This window comes from Ambystoma mexicanum, chromosome 5p (genome assembly GCF_040938575.1).
Source record: "Ambystoma mexicanum isolate Mex_15411 chromosome 5p, UKY_AmexF1_1, whole genome shotgun sequence".
NCBI lineage: Eukaryota > Metazoa > Chordata > Amphibia > Caudata > Ambystomatidae > Ambystoma > Ambystoma mexicanum.
Genome location: NC_090930.1, coordinates 691,499,961 through 691,521,478, shown reverse-complemented (window position 1 = coordinate 691,521,478; position 21,518 = coordinate 691,499,961). Strand labels below are relative to the sequence as shown.

Here is a 21,518-nt window from a genome sequence, read left to right as displayed (position 1 = left end):
AACTGGATACCGAAGCCTTTCTGCAGGGAGACCGAGATCACCCAGGAATCATGAGATTAAACTTTGTCAACCAAAAAGCAGATGTGACGTCAGAATCCCAATTTCCCAGAGAACAAAAAATATATGTATAAATAATATATATACACATACACACAGAGCCCATCATTCATACCCCTCTGTCTGCGCCCCCCCCCCCTCCCGTGGAAGCTTTGAGCAGTGCCAGCGCAGCGCATGCAGCAAGAGCAGCGAGGGCGATGGATGCAATTCTGCCTCTTGTAGGAATTCTCCGCGCGCGGTTCTGATCCGGCCTCCCCCTCTCTCATTGGAACAGCAGGAGCCCAGCCAGCAGCAGCGGCGGCGGCAGCAGCGGCAGCAGCAGCAAGTCGGAGGGAGTCAGCAGAAAAGACCAAGCGGCAGCCTTCGGTGAAATCAAAAGGGGGAAAGGCAAAAAGGGGGTGAAATCTACAATTAAATTACATTGCTAGATCTCTCCCCCTCCTCCCCCCTCCCCTTCTCCTCCACCTCCTCCTCCTCCTCCTCCTCCCCCTCCTCCTCCTCCGAAGGTGGATAGCAGGAGCCATGCAACATCTGCAGAACCGGATGGCAAAATAGCAGGGGAAAAAAAACCCGAAGAGTGGGGAATAGAACACGGCCATCGGCACAATTCCGTCCACCTTTTTATTCGTTTTTTTTCGGGGGGGATTTCGTTTGGTCCGTCTTGGGCGATTCTTCGTTGCCAGAAGATGTCTCTGGCAGAGAGGATGCTGAAGGAAAGAGGTGAATTCTTTGACTGGCACTGATAGGAATTTTCACCTTTTTACATTTTTTTTTTTTTTTTTACTTTTGTGAATTCTGAAAGGAGGTGATTTTGGAGGGGGATTCCGGCAAATCTACCCTTCCCTCCCCCTCCATATTTTTTTTTCTCAATGGTGTTTGTGGAAATGTTGAGAATTCGGGCAGGCAGCTTTAGTGGAATTGTCTCTGCTTTAGCGGCGTTTTGTTTCATCTGCACTGCACAAAGGTAAGCTTTCTTTTTTTCCTCGCAGCCCGCACGAAGAGCACAGCCTGTCGTGTTCATTTCTGCTTGGCATGTCTGTGTGCATGCATTTGTGTGATGTTATTATTCAACGGGCACTGCCACTCCGGGTGTTTGTGAGGCGCGTCGAGGCTCGCTTATTTCCTACAGTGTGTGAGGCTGGCACAGGCTGGGGGCAGAGGGGTAACGAACAAAATGACACCTAGTTTGAGGGAAAAGGGCGCCTGGTCGACCACCTGCATTAAAAGTGCCATGCAGAGCTGTCACCGGGCAGATTGCGTGCACGCGATGCATGCAGCCAGGCTGTTGCACGCCTGCCAGCAAGCAGCACGGCGGTCTATGCCCGCCACTGACATGCCAACACAGCAGAGTGCCCATCAGCCCGGGCATCCTGGTCGTGTTGGCAGCCTTGCTGCTGCGTTGCAGGTGTTTGGATACATGGGGTTGCCGCTTGCATGATGCCCGTGTACCTGCTGCTTAATTTGAGACACCGCGCGCCCTTAGACCCCTTCACCGAGCGTTGATTAATGAGCTAATATGGCAAAGAGAAAAAAGAGGGACGGGGGGGCTCGTTAATGCAGCGTGACCCCCACCCCCAAAAACAATGACTGCACCATGCTAGTACTTCAATTAAAACTACTCCTTCGTCTCCCCTGCATGCATTGCTGTTTTAGGCTCCGAGTCCGACTGCGCTGTCTCGAGGGCCCCAGACCCACGGGGAATATGGTGGCCCATTGGTGGTGTTGGGGTACCCTTGGCTGGCCCTATGCCTCCTCCAGGGTCTAATGATGGCGGGGCTCGGCAACACCTCCTCCACTTCTGAAGGCTGGGCTTGGTGGAGGGCTTCCCCTGCCTCCCAGCACTGGGGGATGGGAGGAGGGCAGGACCACCATGGGCAACCCATTACCCACAGGGCAAGCAGGAGGCAGGAAGCGGAGTGCATGTATCCCAGCGCCCCCACTCGTCCCCCGGCAAGGGCCGGTGCTGCGTGCCTGGCCCCGGAGACGCCGAAGCGTCACTGCAGAGTAGGGCCGAGGGAGCCTCGTTCATGGGTGTCAGGGCTGATGGCAGTGATGAGGGGCTCGGCGCGCGCTCGTCTCCCTCTGGCCGCACTGTGCACGATCATCTCCTGAGCTCTCTCTCTCCATGGTGCTTTCTTTCAAAATATGATTGGAATAATCATTCCTGTTATTTTTATGCATTTTAGCCCGTCTTCTGGGAATATCTCTGTGGTGAAAAAGACCGTGGACAAATTGTTGAAGGGGTATGACATCCGACTCAGACCAGATTTTGGAGGTAATCTTTGCCCCACCACCCCTTTGTAATGTATAGCTGGATCCTCTGCTGCCTTTAATGAAATGTTGAGTTATATGTCATCAAGACAGGGCCCTTAGCTTAGGAACCCAAGAAAAACATGAACGGGGTATATGTCTATCTATCCATCTCTCCGCCCCACCCCCTCCCACACACACACACACACAGCACGGCATATGGTGCTTACCCGTCTCGCTCTTCTCTCTTCCCCTCGCTCTTTTCCCTTCCTCTTCTCTCTGTACCGTCACAGGCTCTCACACAAATCGCTCCTCATCCGCTCCCACTGCACTCTCTCTCTGGCTTACCACTCGCCATTCATCTCTCTCTCTTTGTCTTTCTTTTCCACCAGCCTGTCTCTGTATATGGGCCTTTTCTGTTTTCCAGTACCAATATCTATCTTTCTATCCCTCCATCTCTCTATCTATGCACCAAGCTATCGATCTGGCCTGGACAGGAGCAGAAAAGAAGAGTCTTGGGTACCAAAAAAGCAGGCCACATTTATTCACAAACTGTCATTTGTGACTTTTCATTTAAATTGACTAGTACCTGAAAGTTTGCAAGTGCATTTTTGGGGAAAATGTGTGCAAAATATTGCTGTTTAACGCCCATGAGGCCCGTAACGTTGGTTAGACCTATTTTCTTTATTTCATTTCAATGTTTGTTTAGCTCTGGCCCTACCCAGAGGGTCTCCGAGCCCCTTACATGGTTCAAACTTTGAAAAGGTGTGAGTTGGAAAAAGAAGTTACAAAATCTTTTCGGGAAAGGATTGGAAGATTAGGATAGAGAAGCGATAGCAGTGGAGGAGGGCAGGGCTATGCGCGGGGGAACACCATAAGCATGGCCCACATTAACCTGATAACAAGTCCCACAATGGTCTACTCCAACAGGCAGCAAACAACTGCGTCTAAAATCATAGGATTACTATGACAAAGAAACAATGTACGTGATCTTAACATACTAAGCTGAAAAACAACTTTGACCAGCTCGGTTCATTTAGCACATATCACCAGTGAAATGTAGTGTGACAAACCACACACTGTACTACGGAGTGAGAAGCTGTCACCACAATAGGTAACCACGCATCCAGATTATTTTGTGTGGATTAGTGATCCTGTCAATTTCACTCCGTGCATTCAATTTTTAATGATGGAATACATATGCAATATGCCCATCCCGTCTCTAATCACCGGACCCCATTAGTAGTATCTACTAACAAAGCAAAATTATACTTCACATTATTGGAAACATGATAAAAAGGGTGATTACGGTTTTGCTGATAACCCGCTGGCATATCTGGTGGGTTACTGGCAAACCAGCATTACCGTTACCACTGCCCGATACCAGATATCCCGGCATTACCAGACTCTTATGGGTGCCAGAAATGGCGGTAAATTCCCATTCCATGGAGTCCCGCAGGACTCCATGGAATTGGCTTGCCGCAATCACCGACACCAGTACTGCCAGAGTCCGTGTTTGGTGCAATTATTTGACAGCAGGGGCCTGAACTACCAGCAGGTCAGGCATACTGGTGGATCAGAGCCCCTATCGGCAAACTCAGAGTGTGCCGCTCCGGTAAAAATGCCGGAGCCAGTATTACCTGCATTTTTACCGGGCTGGCACACTCGTAATTATCCCCCGAGTCTGTGAAATTGCAGCACTACTCAATTTCTCATGTTTCCAATGGAAGGGCCTACATCGTCCGGCCACACTACCTCTCAGATGCAGAAGCTAGATGTCATACATCTAGATATTTTTAAATGAGGTTAAGAGGAAAGTTACTCGTGCAATTGGTTGGCATCTTTTTTAAATCAATTTTGGAAATGACCCTACAACTGGAGATCTACATTGTCAATTGTAATGTGTGAAGAGTTAGAACTAATACGTTGGACTGCCTGACTATATCTTAAAGGACTGAGCAAAGAAAGACTTGAATAAGGAAACAGAAATAGCCTACAGGCCTTGAGACCTCTCTCTTCCGCTATGCCACCCTGCCAATCCCTCTATGTATTTCGTCCCTGCAACTTCCTCTTCCTCCCCGCCTCTTTTTCCCACTTTCTATTCCAAATTACTGACTGATTTGCATTTAAATTAAATGTGTTACGTTTTAACTCACTCTCGAAGTGTGTCCAATGTATAGAGAAATCATTAGCTCTACTTACCTCTACACCATGAATATTGTTAAAAGAAATCACGCATTTCCAGAAGTCAAATCTGGTATATATGAATTGAGATAAGAGGTTAACCAGAATTTCCAGGGAACATATATGTATAATCATTTGCACAGTGAGTTCAGTCAAGTAGATGTGAGTAACCCTTTACACATCAGTAGGGCAACAACTATTTTGCACAAAGCAATCCTATCACAATGTTTTCTGTTATATAAGAGGGGCCTCTAAAAATGACGAACCTTGGTATTTGTTTGTTCATGATCTTGCCCCCTGAATAAGACATACCTTCGATCGCCACTGCAGCTCAAGGCCCATTATCTCACCCGTCAAATGTTTAGTTTCCTGGAGCAGATACACCTCAACACAAGGCTAGCACCAAAACATGCAACCCCTTCATCTTTACCCTCATTTACTGCTTGATCCAAATTGAAGTCTCCAGCAGGCACATCACACATTGCACCTGGCAATTAGAGCATAACACATCTTACTAGATGTTGTTGCCGTTCTGTATTGGTTCCCTAGGCCTTGTGGGTATCACAAACATCTACTAAATGAATAAGGCCTATCATACACACCTATATGTCGTGTTTACAACCTTTCTGTTTGAGATGCCCAAATATAAAAGATACAAATATAAGTAAATGTTTAATGACTCGAAAGCTCCTATGATTGAAGGGCCAGGAGCACTATGTAGACAATTTTCTCGCCAAAATGGTGGTACATTTTCATAACATCGCGCCAGAGGCGATTTAAAATGATATGGTTTCACAGCCACCTAATCGCCTGCAGCCGATTGTGATAGAGATTAACTAAATTCTTCATCGAGCAAAAGAAAAGCAAGGTGTCTTCTTCCTAAAACTGCAAACGAATGAATACCGAAGTTGCTCTGCGTTTTTTGATGATGCCATCATTGATACTATCTGTGATAACATGTGGGATGTCATGACTCGAGCAGTGCATTGGTGTGGTTGATATTGATATGGATATTTTATTTCTATCGCACTTGTACACATGTGTACACAGCAGCATATTTTCTTCATTGACAGCAATTTCAAATTGCTACATTCTGCATTGAGATAATATTACCACCAGAACTAAGGATTCTTCCATTATTCTCTTTGACTTTGTGATGATACACTATTAGACTGTCTATGGCTTCTCCACGCATGTATATGCCTACACAGAGGTTTTTGGCCCAGGATAACTTTGCAAGACTGGAATCTGCCAACAAAGATATGCCTTCATTGATTTGAATCAGATCCACTTATTGAAGTGGACTCAGGTCCACTTGCATGTATTACAGGCTACTTTTGTTGGTCCATACCCATTCGGATCCTACTGTGCAGACACCATTTCATGGACCTGGGTTTATGTTAACAAACTAAAGTCTGTCTTTGTACACTAAGTAAATCCCACTTCCACACACTGGATGTACATGAACTCAGGTACATCCATCCAGAGCACGGTGAACCTCGCTTCACTAACCCATATCCGGATCTGCCACGGGATACATGTTAGAAGTCTTCCTAACGTGCTCAGTGTCTGGCTATAGAACCCACTTTAAGGTCATCTTTGTCGACCTGGGTGTGCTTATGCAGACCTGGGTTCATTTAATCATATCTTGGAATCTCAGTGAAATGGTTGAAAAAGTTTGTTAGAAAGGCAAACCCCGAGAAAGCATTTGTTTGAAACCTTTGTTTGAAAATATATTGTTTAAAATGAAAGCGACAAACTAAACGAAAAACAAATCTTCACATTTTTTTCTGGCAGTCCATCTGAAAGTTTACACAAGTAACAAAATGTTTGATGTTCCATATTACAAAAAAACAAATAAAACTTGTAACTCTAAATAGGTCTCTGCATGCGCTCTTTTCACCAATCCGGCTTCTCTCTTTGCTTAATCTACTTTCTATTAAGCACATGCTAAGCATCGTATCCACTTCTTTTTCTGTGTGTGTACTGGTTTCAGTATTGAAATGTTCTATGTTTTTAATATATGTTCACATTTGCCTCTGTTGTTAGTTTTGCATAGTTATTTGGTTTAAAGATTTCGGATTAATTTCTGTTTTTTTTTCAAATAACATTTTTTCATGCAGCCTGAAATTCAACAAAATATATTCACAACAAATGCAATTTGGTCTATTTCTTTCGAAGAACTAATCTTGTACTCAGACCTTGCTCTAGATCAAACCCAAAGTTTGTCTAGTTTGTCTAAACAAACCTAGGATCATCTAGAAATAACTATATGTGTGTGTATTGCCTCCACTTAAATATGTTACCAAGTGTACTTTACTTTATTGTTCATAATGCGCCAACACACCTGAAGGCCTCAGGGTGCACATACAACAAAGGACAGACAGACACCACACAAAGCCACAGAGGGAAGACAGACGAAAAAAAAAACGGATCAAAAGGTCTTATCAACTCCACTAAAAAAAAAAGACGGTCTTGATAGGCTAACTAAATTGTGTCGAGCACGGAATAGATCTGACTGGGAGTGGAAGCTCATTCCAGGACTGAGCGACCAAACCCAGCAAAACTAATTCCACTGTATTTCTTGCGCTTATATCGTGGAACAGTAACAAGTTGAAGTTCATTCGAGGGAAGAACCCTCCCTACAGGGGCCAATTTCAGGCATTCTGCGCCAATCCATTTAAACATTTAAAGGTAAGAGTGGCAACTTTATGACAAATTCTTTGTGTGACCGGTAGCCAATGTAAGTTGTGCCTAGTCAGTCTCACATGTTGTTGTTTCTTCAGCACGTGAACAGCTCTAACAGCTCCATTTTGAATAATCTGAAGTCTGTTCCTATAGAGAGTCGAGGTACCATCCAATAGACTATTACCATAATACAGCTTTGAGGATATCGAGGCAGCGACAAAGACAAAGTGTACATTACTAAGTGTACGTATAGTTCGACATTATTTGACCCTCACCTCCACTCTAGCAGAATGCCATATGGGAGGACAGACTAGCTTGAGCTTTATTTAACTAAACATGATGCCATTAATTCTGTTTATGAATGTGATATCTATTAATCAGACTCACTTTCACAATGCTCCAAGCAGACATGTATAGGGCAAACACGTGACTCTGTTTAGCCTGTCTTCTGACACCCATCATAAGCTTCCCAGTAGTTTGACAAGATGGCAGTTACAGTGTAGCCTGTACATTCCTGAAAACAGCTTAATGGAGCCTAAAGTTCCAAAAGCGAGGGACTGCCTTTAAATGTGGGCAATCCTGACCCAAGTAATATAATGCCCTCCTCCCATGGCCCAGTGGCAGATTATTAACTATAAATAACTCATGTATAGTTTTGAAATGCTGGCTATTCACTGTCTGGGACTGAGTTTGACTGAAAACAGACCATTTGAACTTAGCCTTTCTTCTCGCTGGGATGACTTGTCACCTTCCAGGGGAACATGATTTGGCCCCAGGTCCAGTGATGGGGCCTGCGCTTCAAAGGACAGCTTCTGCCACCAAGAGCAAAGTCACACCAGGTCGGTAATTAATAGAGGCACATTGATGCACGGCAGACAGGACAGCATAGAAGGCAGATTCGGAGTAGCCAAGAGGACAGTTACAGCCCCGAAAAGGTTAGCACCATCTTTGGATCTCCCAGGGCTTCCAGACGTCCTGTGCCCAATCCCCACATCCTGCAAAACACCCCTCGGCTGATCTCACCAGGAAAAGACACTGATTGTAGTAGCCAGAATTGAGCTCCTCCGTGGGGCTTCAAATGGACCAATCAGCTTTGACAGATTGACTATATGAGGGATGGAGACACCTCTTTAATTGAATCATCTTTGGACATCAGAAGAAAACACATTTTTCTAGCTCTCTATTGGGATGCAGCTTGCCTAATGTCTTCTTCCATAGAGTTGAAAATAAAAGCATTCAATGGGAGGGAAATACCCTTTCGTATACCATCCCAGAGTAACATGTTGGTGAACCTCTGCGTGGACAATTCTGATCTGCCGCCTTAAAACTGGGAATAGGATTCGGCTTGCTGTGGATGTTAGCACCTGGTAATGCTCTTTAGGAACCATCCTGGCTGAAAAGGGCCGAACAAGAACTCACTTTATCCCTGGAGACCCTGGACTGAGTCCCCCAGCAACCAAGAAGCAAGAAATAGCCTTCAGCTCCATTTCACTCCTTGGTTCTCAGTTTAAGCGGACTCAACTGAGTTCGAGTCTTTGCGAGCGGCCACAGGACTCCTAGAGCTGCCTTTGTCACTCTTTGCACTTTGAGCCAATATATACCGCTCTTCGATCAGTCTCGAGACTGGCACAACCCACTGGAAGCCTTAAACATCTTGAGTGCTGACTCAGCTCACAGGAAACATTAATCTCGACCTGTCTCGAGGATGGCTCAGCCCAGTGGAAGCAATCATCTCCCAGGCTGACACGACCCTTTGTTAAGGCAGAGGTGACACTGTCTCAAACTGCACAAAAGCTCCTAGAAGCCTGTCTTGACACTGTCAAGACTCGAAAATAAGCCTAACAGGTATCTGCAGTAGTTCTGTCTCCCTGCATGCCTCAAAGGACCCTAGTGACATCTAAGACAACACTCCTCACCTTTTTAAAGGCATCTTCATTGCCTTGAACTTGAACATTGCTGCTGGAAATAATTTCCTCTCTGCTGCTGTCTTCAGACCCAGAGTGCTTCTTTTTTCTTAAGGTATGTAGATACTGTCTTCCTTGACAGGGCTGGATCATTAGCGTTTTTATTAGTTGTGTTTTTTCTAAGTTAAAATGAACTGCTCCTATTTGTATAGAACCTTGATTGGGTATTTCTGTTATTTTGGTACCACACTACTATAGCTCTGACCCCTCTTCAAGAGTATAGCCGGCCCTCAGCAAACATTACTATCAGAGGTGACGGATGCGTACTATTTATGTTGTTCAAGTTTCGCCTTTGGGATTACGGCTGGTCTAGTAGAACTGTGGGGCTCAGTAAGTGTTTTGGACCAGTACTCAGCCCCATACCCATGCAGAGCAGAAGTCATTTTGTCATCCTACTGTGGTGCCATGCCATCAGAAAAACTCTACACTGGCATGATATCAAGGGAAGGGAATTCAGAATGTCTTTGTTTTCTCCCTGACGCTCCTCAGATCCCAGGGAAGCAGAGCAGACTGTGTGCTCTGTCTTACGGACCGTACAACCTTTTGGACCCACACCTCCCTGTTTAGCAGTGACCATTTCTGGGCCAGACTGGAGGGGGTGAGGTAGCTATGTGATGTTGTAGAAGGGGGCAGGATGCCAGCCATCCTCTGCTTTAAGGTGGGCGGGAATGGAGGGAGATAGAAAGAGAAGATGAGCCACGGTAGTTTGACAGTTGTTTTTTGTGTGTGCAGGGAATGGCGGTGTGGGGGAAAGACTTGCGAGGGAGGTGAAGTAGTATGCAGAAACATTTTTGTATTTGTGCACAGAGTTTTGTACACTTTCCTCATGCCTCCCTTCTCCCCCTTCATGCAATACTTATATTTAGGGACAGCCCACGAGGAGGCAAAAGGATTCAAGAGGCAAAGTGATCTTATGTATGTGTAGCAATCAACAATGGTCTCTTTTTCACACTGGGGTTCAGAGATCTAACATACACAATTCAAGATGTATTCCTCTTGTCTGTGATGTTACTGGGAATCCACTGTGAAATACACGCACACGCGCGCTCACAACCACTCAGGTTGACAGCTACTCAGCTACAAATCTATATGATGAAAATCTGCTTATGTAATTTTGGGTTCATTTTGTATGCTAAGATCAGCTTTAGGGTTATGAGTCTGACTAAACAGAAGTCCATCCAGCCACAACACAACAGATTCATTTAGGTGCATTCATCCTGAGATGAGAGCACACATGGACTGAAGAATTAATCTAGCGATATGTTTCCTTTCCCGCGACCCATAAGGGATCCAGTAGATGTAAGCGCATCTCTGTAGACCAGGTTCACAGATCCCAAAGTTGGCAATGCATTTGAAACACTTCAGCACTACTTTCTTTCAAATTGTGTGAAATTTGCATAAACCATTGTGAATTTATGAACGTGGATTTTGGAGGGGTCTGAAACATTTGTAAATGTATACGTTTTAGATCCTAACCCAGGATTCTGCTGGTGGACAAAAGCCTTAGACCATGGCTGTTGTCTTGCACATAGCCCTGGGTCAAGTGACATAGTTCCTATTCGAATGACAAGTTCCTGAGTCTGAATACAGTACAAAGACATTTGCTATATAAAATCTTAACAAATATGCAATGTTTAACGCAAGGGTGCTCATCCAATTAGGTGGCTGGAAGAGTGGGTGACAACACACATTGTACTGCCCGACTGTATTTTCTTCAGCAAACTAAGACCCTTGCTCTGGTGACTGCTATTTTGTTTTTCCACCCCTCTGTCAACACCCCCGCCAACTGCCCACCACACCCCTTGACCCCAAATCATCCCCAAAGCCTACTGAGATTCCACCACCCCTGCCCCACCCCACTTACCTTCCTGCGCTCCCAGCACCACCTCTCCTTCCCAGGTCACCCTAGAACAAAAAAAGGAAATAATCCCTTTTGTATTTTACTACGGCAGCGGCCATCTTGTTTTCTTTTCACTGGTGTTTGGACTCACGGATTGTGCACAGTGCCCATCTCTAGTGAACAAAAATAATAAACTACTTGCACCCTTGACGAACTACGTGGTGCGAATAGCAGTAACCTCCCGCTAAGGGAGACTGCAAGGGCTAGGCTCGGGCTGTCGACATGTCACCGGCCTTGTAGCTCCTCCCTCAGGGGGCGTATTTGCTACAATCACTGATATCATAGAATTGTGACTTTACCAAGACTGTGTTGCAGACCGTAATCAGGTCAGTGGGCTTAGCATGAGGTGACATAAAAATCATTTATCGTGGGTTACTTTTTATTTTGGTGATAACGGTAAAAAAAATGGTGGATTTTACATACTGACTTTGCCTTCCACCTTCTATACCAGTAAGTTAAACAATATTACGAATAGAAATGAAGATTCAAATTATTTGGTAATTTCTCATAATTTTACCACCAACCAAAAGATGATGGTAAAATCCCATTTGTCGCAAAAAACGATATGGTTTCATCCAAAAGCAAACAGTTCTTGGGAGTGAAATCAAGGAGTGATCTGTTCACAAGGAGCAGCGTGATGTGAGCATCTTAAAGGCACACATCCAAATGACCTTTTGTCTTCACTTTGTACAATTGGGCCAATCCAGAGGAAGATGGGGTTGTTTCTACCATTCCTGAAAACATCCTGTATTCACAAATGTGATCCATATCGACATTTCTGCAAAGGGAAGGATTCCGCGATGCTTGTTAGGCAGAGGGCCAGTGAATGGCGCATTGTACAAAAGGGGCGTTACTGATACGTCTGTGCCATATTTGCACCACAGCATAGCAGCAGCATGTATCATTGCTATCCTGCATGCACTCCCATCGCTTTCACTGGGATGGAAAATGCACTCCTTTCGGGCTCGGACTAGCCTATAGGGCAATAGTCCCATGGCCGAACCAAAAACGCAAAATGCTTGCGTGGGCTAGTTTTTCGTATCAAAGTGGGCCAATGTTTTGGTCAATGTGGGCCAGTTTGATGAGTTACTTCACTATGCGACTAATTGTTTTGACCAGTGTTGCTAAATAAATATTCTTTAAAATTACAATTTGAATCACATTGTATCAAAAACCTTCCCTTGGGTACTATTCAAACAGCGTCACAAAAGGAATGAATTACCATTTGCAACTGTGGCCCACTTTTTCGTTGGTGCCGAGACAATATTATGACCCAGTCCGACCCTGACTCCTTTCAATAATGGGTGAATGGGTTAAATAAAAAAAATAAAAAACTGCATGGAGATATATGTGTATAGCAGGCAAACATTGCTTGGCACGTATGGGCATTTCTTACGGATCCATTAGCAGTAAACCTCTAGTGTGTCCTGGTCCCTAAAATAGTGAATGTAGTAAAGGAATTACTGCGTATGAGGAAATTAAAAAATACTTTCAAATTCATTATGAGCTCCCCCAATGTATTTCAGCCAATCAAAGCAGACTTTGAAACACCAGTTTGTCCGAGACCCCTGTGTAGACACCCTAGACGCAATATTCTTGCTTTTTCATTGCGACATTGTATTGCATGTTGGACAATACTGAGGCAAAGTGCTGTCTAAAGTCTGTGTACTCACCTTTTAGCTTAATTTAGCTTTGCTTGCAGGCAATGTTGGGAGTGTTTCTGTGGAACTAGTGTGCTTTCATAGATGCTTAGATAGCATCACACACTTTGGGTACCATTAGGTGTAGGAGAACCCCAGACAGCACTGCACCAGAAAAGTGCTCGTGCGGTGACGTAGCTGAACAATCACATGCACTTTTTTAGCATGTGAGGCTGCTTTTCTGTCACGCAGACTGATTTCAGGGGTGGTTTCATAGACAGGCACTTAAAAAGAAGAGCCACGAGGAGTTTTTGGTAGCATAGTTGGCTGATGGGTGGATGATGTATTTCTGCTGAAAGTAAAACCTGGCGAATGTCCACACAACTAAAAAAAAAAAAACAAGCACAAAAATCCTTTGCAAAAATTAAAATGCAATCAAATGCTAATGACAATTAATTTAAAAATTAAGGTAAGTGTTGTTCTCCAAGGGGGTTTTGGGTAGGTCTGAGAAATAAAAAGGGTGCAATTGTTGCGGGAAACAAGGTGTTACAGGGACATACCCATCACAGGTTTAATGGCAAAGCAAAAGTGGTTATTGGAAAAATAGAACATAGGTAGAGAGAGGGCTTGGATGCTAGTGGGTGCGGGTTTGGTTCAACGAGAGATGTGGTAGTGCAAGTGGCGAAAATGTGACAAAATTGCGAAGCGACGATAAACTATGATGGTAAAATAAAATGACAGTCCAAGAGATATCATTGTGCTAAACAGAGGACAGAGAAAAAATAAAAAAAAACATGCAGTAAAAATGTACATTTCTTTGTCAAAGGGTGTTTTGTCAAAAATATTCTGAAAAAAATGCATAATTAGTGAAAAACATTTCATTAAGTAAATGCGGGCACATTAGAATCAACAAGCATGCTATTTCTTAATGTTCATTTCAAAGGAAAGCTTGTAACTCCTAGTGGGACCGTTTATAAATGTGTGTTTGCAGATCATGGCTTATATATAACGCACATTTGAGAGTGGACCACCCAGCAGAAGGCGCGACTACTGCGTCAAAACCCGTGCTGTCCTTGAGGTAGGCCCAAAAGCGTCAGGTGGAGGCTCCCACTTGTGGAATGTATCTCCGAGCGGAAGTCTCTGTCTGATCCACTGTTAGTGGATTGGACCATATTAGCTGCTAACGCAGTCTCCAGAACCCTGCAGTTCTGGCTCCATATGCCGACACACATGCCAGGGTATGAACGGCACACTTATAACCATGCTCTGTGAAGGTAAACAAGTGAGTGACTTTCCCAGAGGGCACCTGCAGGTCTTCACCAGACAGCGTGGGAAGAGAGTCTCAGGAGATTGCTCTCACCCTAAGGAAAGCATCATACTGGTACCCTATCCAAAAAGAACATTGTGCCGCACCACCACCCCCTCACCACGGGGCATTCAACCTACTGGACTCCCCAGCAGGAATGACTGAGAGGTACACCGTCCGCCAACTAGGTTGGATGCAGGCATCAAAGAAAGATGACCACTCAGGTTAGGAGATAACGTACAACTAACTTTATTGGCACCGTTTCCTTCATCAATGAACCTGTGGTCATATGACCCGCTGTGTTCTGCATCCCCATGCAGTGCAGGGGGGCATGTGTAGTCCTGATGCGACAACCAGGTGTGAAAATGAGCAATGTTGACATTTTCTCCCCCTGCCGTTGTGGAGTGGGGTTCATTTTTGCATTGCCCCTCCAGCTTCTGCATGGTGGATAGAAGTACTGGCTGCCTAGGAGCAAAATTATTTAGAGGTAATATGTCCTTAGATGTGATGATTGAAGGTATATGAACAGATTTATTTTCTTGGTTGTGTTCCCCTCTTTCCATTAAAGGATTTGTGTTTTTGTGCCCATCAGCAAACTAGGCTATTTGTACAGGATTTGCCAGATGAGCTTTCACCCCTTGATTTCTTCCTGGAATCTGCAGTGGTGACTTTCTCTGTACCCCACATACCAGCATAGCCCTTGGTCACCAATTATGCATGCCGTTTTAAAGCAGTGTACTTAAGGGCAGGTGGAGGAAGCATGCACCTTGCTGCAGTGGCATATTCTAAGCAGGAACGCTGAGTAAAATTTAGAGTCACTTAGGGCACTGTGAAATTGTCATTTCCTGTGGGCAGGGGCATGGAGATATACATGTCATGGTTTAGTGTCTAGGAGTTCGTTTCTGCTCCTCTGAATACCATATGTCCCACACAGGCCTCATTGTGCCAGTTGATGAGCAGCCGCCTTGAAGCACTCCTGCACAATACTTCGGCACATTCACTCTCTACTGTACAGCTGCTCTGTTTCTCACTTCCAAAGGAGATGGTGGCATTATTGGAAGCCAGACAGCACATAGAGATGGGGAAAACCTAGGCATAGACAAGGTTTTTGAGCCACCCCATGGATCACAGTGGGGGCAGATGTTCTAGAAATTAATCTCTCCAGGAAAAGGATTCTGCTGTAGCAAATATCAAGGAGTCAGTGAAGGTAGCGACATCTGCAAAGGGGACAAAAAAAGTGTTACCATTACATCATTGATAATATTGGCAAAAAGTGCAGTGGGGTCCCAGAAAAAGGAGTCCCCACTCTTTACTTTGTCCGATTTAGCGCAAGATGTAATATTGCTTCTTGGTAAAAGGGGGTACTTTAATAAACTGCTCATTACAGAAGGAAGGAACTAGGGTAAAGAGTTCCAGAAGGAGACAGATGCACAATAAGGTATGCCATTCAGGGGGTGTCACATATGAGTCTCCTTCATGATGATGATGATGTAGACATCCTTCTTTAGAGTGTGAGAGGAGGACACAGGTCCTCATTAGGAGTTTGCTGGTCTGGAAACAAGGGTGCCGGTAAGCTCACGGGCACCCTTGTATCCGGTTTGGCAAACTCCGAGTCTGCCTGCCATGGCCGCTGTGCCTGACAGGTCTGACCCTGCCGGGAGAAGTGGCCACGGTAGGCAGGCCCATCACAGAAGCACCGGCACCGTTAGCAATGGTGCTTCTGTGTGCCCACTATGGGAATGGGGACTTACAATTTACCAGTGCCTGACTTCCCGGGCTGCCGGACTCGTAATCAGCCGGTGGCCACGGGAAGCCAGGCTCCAGTAAAATATTGCGAGTCCAGAGGCAACCCACCGGTAGCACCGGCAGGGTTACCGCCAGACTCGTAATTAGGCCGAAAGTAATTGAATGAAGATGATTCAATTATTTCTTGGTTATGATGGTAACATGCTCAAACAAAAGGGTTACAGCCTTTTCATTCCCCAAAACCTGTTTTGTCAGTTCTTGGATGGAGTGAACGAAATAGGAAAGCAATTCAACAAAGGAAAGCATCCATTGGGGCTTGAAATTTAGAGTCCACATATATGAGGATGAGACATTTGTCAAGGGTGCCCCAAGAGTGATGTGAATGTATATCTGAAAGGAATTACCAGCAAAACCATGCTCAAATGATAGGGTTGCATTAGAGACCGGCGGGCATTAGGGGAGATGTGCAAAAAGACACAATGCTTAGAAGACAGCAATCAAATTCAATGGTCAATGCAGAAGGAAGTGGTGTTACCAATTCTAATTTAACATAAGAAAATCGTGATCCATCTACACAGGTACTGAACCCTGCCTTTCATATTTACCTGGAACTGCCTCACCCCACACCTTCCTGGCACTCTTCAGATCTAGAAGCATAGATTCTATTAGCACTTGGAGATTGTTATTGACCTCTTCTCAGACAGTCAGAATGTTTAGAATACAGTCAATAAATATTGGTATTGACTGCAATGTGAAAATTCTGTCTTCGAAAGTAGACAGGGAAAAACAATTGCAATTTCCAGGCGCTATTTCTTTCAACAAGCCACTTCTTTGTTCAACATTACCTTGTTTTGCTGACGCATCCTATATAACACACCTAAGAGCAAACTCAGCAATGGGAAGATGTGTTCCCTTTCACATTGAGCAACCAATTACTTTTGCATGACAGCTAATGAATGCTCATGTTCAACCCCCTCCAGTTTTACCAAGGTTGCAAATAAATTGTTTACATCATGAGGACAACTTGCTATTTAAATACTACAAAGTATAACCACATTTAATTAACTAATTCAGTTTGTCTATTTACTTTACAAACTATCATTGCCACATTGTTTACCTCACCACCAACACTTCAAAACATGTATTGCTACTCCAGCTATGTGCTAAAAGCCCGTTAGACCTCGGGAGGGTTTCATTAACACCTGGGATAGTGGCCCTTCCCCCAAATTATGCGAAAATTACCTCTCCCACTCTCTATACTGCTATACAACTACACTATTGAACAAAATTCTGTCTGTAAATTGTATGTATTTCCTTTTTGACGTCAAGCACACTCCAACGATGAAAGAAAAACACATTTTAAGACGTGGCAAAATGTAATCAAAGATTGTCACACAGGAAATACAAATAATAACAATCAGAGTTTTACATGACACTGTGCAATGTAGCTCACAAAGGCACAGTGCCTGCTTCCCCCGCATCTTGAAACACTTGTGTATAGGTGCGTTATAAATACCATATCATTTCATAGCCCCCAATCTCACTCCCGGAGACCATCATAATTGCACAAATACACCACCATTATATTATATGTCGCATGTAGCTACTCTTTCAATCTATCTAAAAAAAGATAGAACATCCAGATTCTTGTTCATTCTACTCCCTTTGAAAAATGCAGGACCTTTTCTTTTTAAAAATTTTAATTTCTTTTTGCTGACCCTGTTGTTCTACCCCGTGAACCGATTTCTAACCCTTGAAATTGTAATAGACAAATATTAGTATTGCACATCCAAAGTGTCTGACTACACATAATCTATCACTAGCTTATGTTTTTAATTCCTCTCTTTCACTGACCTGATATCCCGTCCACATATGCAAGTCTACCTGTGCGCTCTAGTAGCTCCAATCACAGGAAGCAAAACCTATCGATTTTATCCTAGACTGTGTGTATGTTATTTATACTGCCCCCTTCATTGCTTTGTTACTAGGCATACATCATATAAAAGGACAAGTGTGATACCTTTGTGTGCAAAAGGTGAGTCTGTGTGTGTTCAATTGTCACCATATAGGAACAAGACAAAAGGGGGCTGATTTACAAAGAATATTTGAATGGGACTGTGCCATTGTAAAATGCATTTGTAAATCAGGCTCTATCTTCCAGATTCTGCACCCTCATACATCAGAATGCACATGTTCAAAGGGCCTCATCATGAGATGGGCGATAACGCCGGCGCTATTACTGCCGGCACTATTAGCCCTACTGCCAAAAGCCCCCGGCGCTATTAGCGCCGGATCACGGGTTTGGCGTAACGGTTAGTGCCCATTCCCCATTGGGCCCATTCGGGAATTCCTCATTCCCCATTGGGACCAATGGGGAAAATTTGCGCTATTACCGCCAGCGGATTTCCCGCTGGCGGTAATAGCACCGAAAATCGGCAAATTTGCCGCGGATTTCCCCCCAGCTTGTAGCTGGGGGGAAATCCGCCAAGGCTATGATCTGGCAGACCCTTAAATGTGGCGGTAATAGCGCTACCGCCGCATTTAAGGGTTACCGCCAGACTCGTGATGAGGCCCATAATAGATTCTATTCTTCTACTCCCACCAATCAAGATCAATTGTTTTTAAAAGTCTGTTTTACAGCCTATCATCAGTGTTTCCAAAAAACACCACTGCAACCTCTCGATAGAAATTTGTATTGATTGTACTGTGTGGTCTTAACAGTTTCTGTACCCTTTCAATCATTTCCTCCACAATTTACATATCACATTCCCTCTGAATTAAGTTTCCTTCATTCCTAAATTGCTTTCCAAATATGTTTCTCCTGCTTGATATTTCTATATTTCCTCAAAAGCTGACTATATGGTAACCCTCATTTTTGTGATTGGGGCATGACGGCTATCTTCTCAACCAAAATGTCTCATTACTTGACTTTGAAAACTTATAAAAGAAAAGTTCCCTTTATTGAGTGGTATGTTTGTGAAAAATGTGTTGTATGTGGCCAAACTACAGTATACCTTTCTTCTGTTGATTTACAGTATTAAACAGATCTAAAACCAGCTCCGATAGACTAATTCAGCATTTCCCTATTAAGAAAATGTCAATACATTGCAGCCATAGTTTCATACACAAGTTTATAAACAGAATGCTGAATCGAAAGCACCTGTTATGGAATACAGCTCCCTATAAAGTCATAGAAATTTCAGATGGTACTCCTCTAATTTCACTGGCAGTCAATCTTGTGCACACTGCGGGTATTTCCACAAAATATAGTAGGTTGAGAGACAAAAATACTTGTAGCATCCACTCTAACTAGCATTGGTGCCTGTCATCAGTTGTGTTTAGTTTCTGACTTAAATATAAAATCTACGGTATCTCATAGAGCCAGTTCCCCATCTCTGCCATCTGATGTAGGAGGAAAATCAATACAACATAACAGTTGTTATATTTCCTATCGAAACCTGTCCCAAAATGATGTCCCACATGATCCACCATCAGTATTTTGTTGGGGGGGATAATAAAATAGAAATTTGGCTACAGGTTCATCTGCTGCCAGATGTCATGCATTGTATTCAGAAATCCATTTATCCACATTTGATATTTTTTGTAAGATCACCATTCAATTCTCTATAGACCCCCCTGAGTCTATGTATTTCTTTGCTGCTGAGTACGAAAGGAATGCCCTTATCCAATATCGGTTCATCTACTTAAGCTAATCTTTTTTAAATGAGATGTTAATCACTAGATATGTTTGTTCCATAAACATATGATTGCTGTTCCAATAAATAAAGTCTTCTCATCCACCCGTTGGGTGTGTCAAATATTTGTGCTTTTTTTTTCTTTTTTGTACAGGGACTTTGGTCTGGCACGTTCTTCTATTACTGTTGTTTAACTATTACTTTCATACCATTCAATGGGGAAATGTGGGATCTTCAATTTGTTACTGTGTTCATTTCAACTATATGTGCCAGTTTATCAATACAACTGTTACCACACCAGTGGAGTAACTTTGCTGAAAATGTTTGGGGATGGTGGTATCAAATCTTAAGGAAAGGGACCGCGGCCAAATGACAGGGACAAAATGGTGTGATACAAAAGTTGGGAGGGACAAACACCCTTGTCCCCCACTATAATTTCTCCCATGTACCCCACAAATTTCAAGTAAAACTCCCTGCCCTTAATGATCCCAGTAAACTATCATTGACAGTGTGACCATGTACATTAGTCACACAAACAGAGGTTTCAGTACTGACAACACCGGGGCCCAGAAATGCACTCAGCAGGGGAGTTTCACAGGGAAAAGAGAGAATCACTGCAAATGGAACAAGTAGTGAATTATGTAAATATCACAAATCAAAGGTGGGGACAACCCTCACAATGGATGGGAAAGTAGAGAAATGCATTATTGCCAATGTAGGATATTAGACATTCATCCTGGGTGAAGCCTGCTTGGCCCTGAGAAAAAAGAGGATCAATGCCTATGCGAATGAAAATATAGGCCAGGAGCAGCCACGACCCAGAAACAGATGGCGAGGAAGATGGCAAGAAATGAGTGATTCCCTACCATGTACACTATGGGAGAATAAAGAAGAACCTTCTGGCCTTAAGATAGTATGGGATCCTTAGAAGAGTTAGAAAAAGAGATTTGTATAAAGAAGAGGTGGCCAAATCAAACCATTAGATCTCATAACTGTATTGTTAGTAGTACATCTTCATTTGTGTATGCAACCTACATGGGCCTGCTCCTAACCGGGCAGGGCCAACTCATCCTTCAACCTATTGAGGGTAATCGACTAAGTACCATTACACTGGGTAATGACATTACCTATTATTCAAGTGCTTACTCTGTCATGAAGCATTTAATAAAACGTGATATGATTATGGCATTTCCAATACATTACTTTTTTGCTGTCCTCAAAGTCCCACTAGAGAGCAATTTCATTCAGATATCTCCAGAATGATCTACATTATATCAGGGTTCGCAAAATGCTAAGCTGCTATTGCATAGTTTTCTTTCTGTTTTACTTTTAAAAACATGTTCTGTAAAGAAGCATTTGTTTACGTTTACATACCTGCTCACGCTAAGGTCTGATCCTGAACTGTGTTCCAATAAATTGACACTTTAAAATGTGTCTAATTGACAGCTGGTGCAAGTTATTAAAGGTTGACTGCATGAATAGCAAGGCTCTTCAACTAAGAATGTTCCCTTGGAGCACTAGATATACATGTTTTGCTCATACACAGTCTTAACATGACTTTCATCATGATTTGGGTTTCTTTATTCTGTGTTGGACGGTTAAAGGAGTGGTCACGCCTGAAGCCTAAGATGGTGGTGCAATACCCTAATCAGAAAGCGTTGAATTATGACTCAAGGTAAATGACTCTAGCTACATAACTACATACTTGACATTAGGCTGAGATCATCTTTTACTAATTGTGTGACAGGCCCTGCTACACCATTGATTAACATTGCGGGAGGAAGAATGGTCGTTTGACAGAACTCTTGGCTTTGGTTGCATTGAGTTTATCCATTTAGTAGAAATTGAGCCATTGATGATGTACATGTATTTGTTAAAATGCAGTAATCTGTTTGGTGCAATGGTTAGTCACAAAGACTGGCATGTGCTGTGTGCTTAGGAGGGCAGATTAGCACCTTGGGGTGTAGCCATTAGCTTGATGTGAAACAATTTGAAGCAACGTAACCCATTGGAGACTCCACATGATGCCTTCAAAATATCACTAGTTTTATTAATGTGTCTATTTCCACTTAGGAAATAATTGAACAA

The 21,518-nt window shown here is 43.6% G+C and overlaps 1 protein-coding gene across 2 annotated transcripts in view; it reads left to right on the top strand.

Annotated features, from left to right (window-relative positions):
• Positions 1-257: 257 nt before the first annotated feature.
• LOC138481138 (gamma-aminobutyric acid receptor subunit beta-4) overlaps positions 258-21,518 on the top strand; it is an 839,960-nt gene continuing 818,699 nt past the window's right edge. For both annotated transcript variants that reach the window (XM_069613063.1, XM_069613062.1), the window contains exons 1-2: positions 258-1,021; positions 2,244-2,332. In XM_069613063.1, coding sequence (XP_069469164.1) covers positions 927-1,021; positions 2,244-2,332 — 184 coding nt within the window. In that variant the 5' untranslated portion in view covers positions 258-926. The remainder of the gene's footprint in view (positions 1,022-2,243; positions 2,333-21,518) is intronic.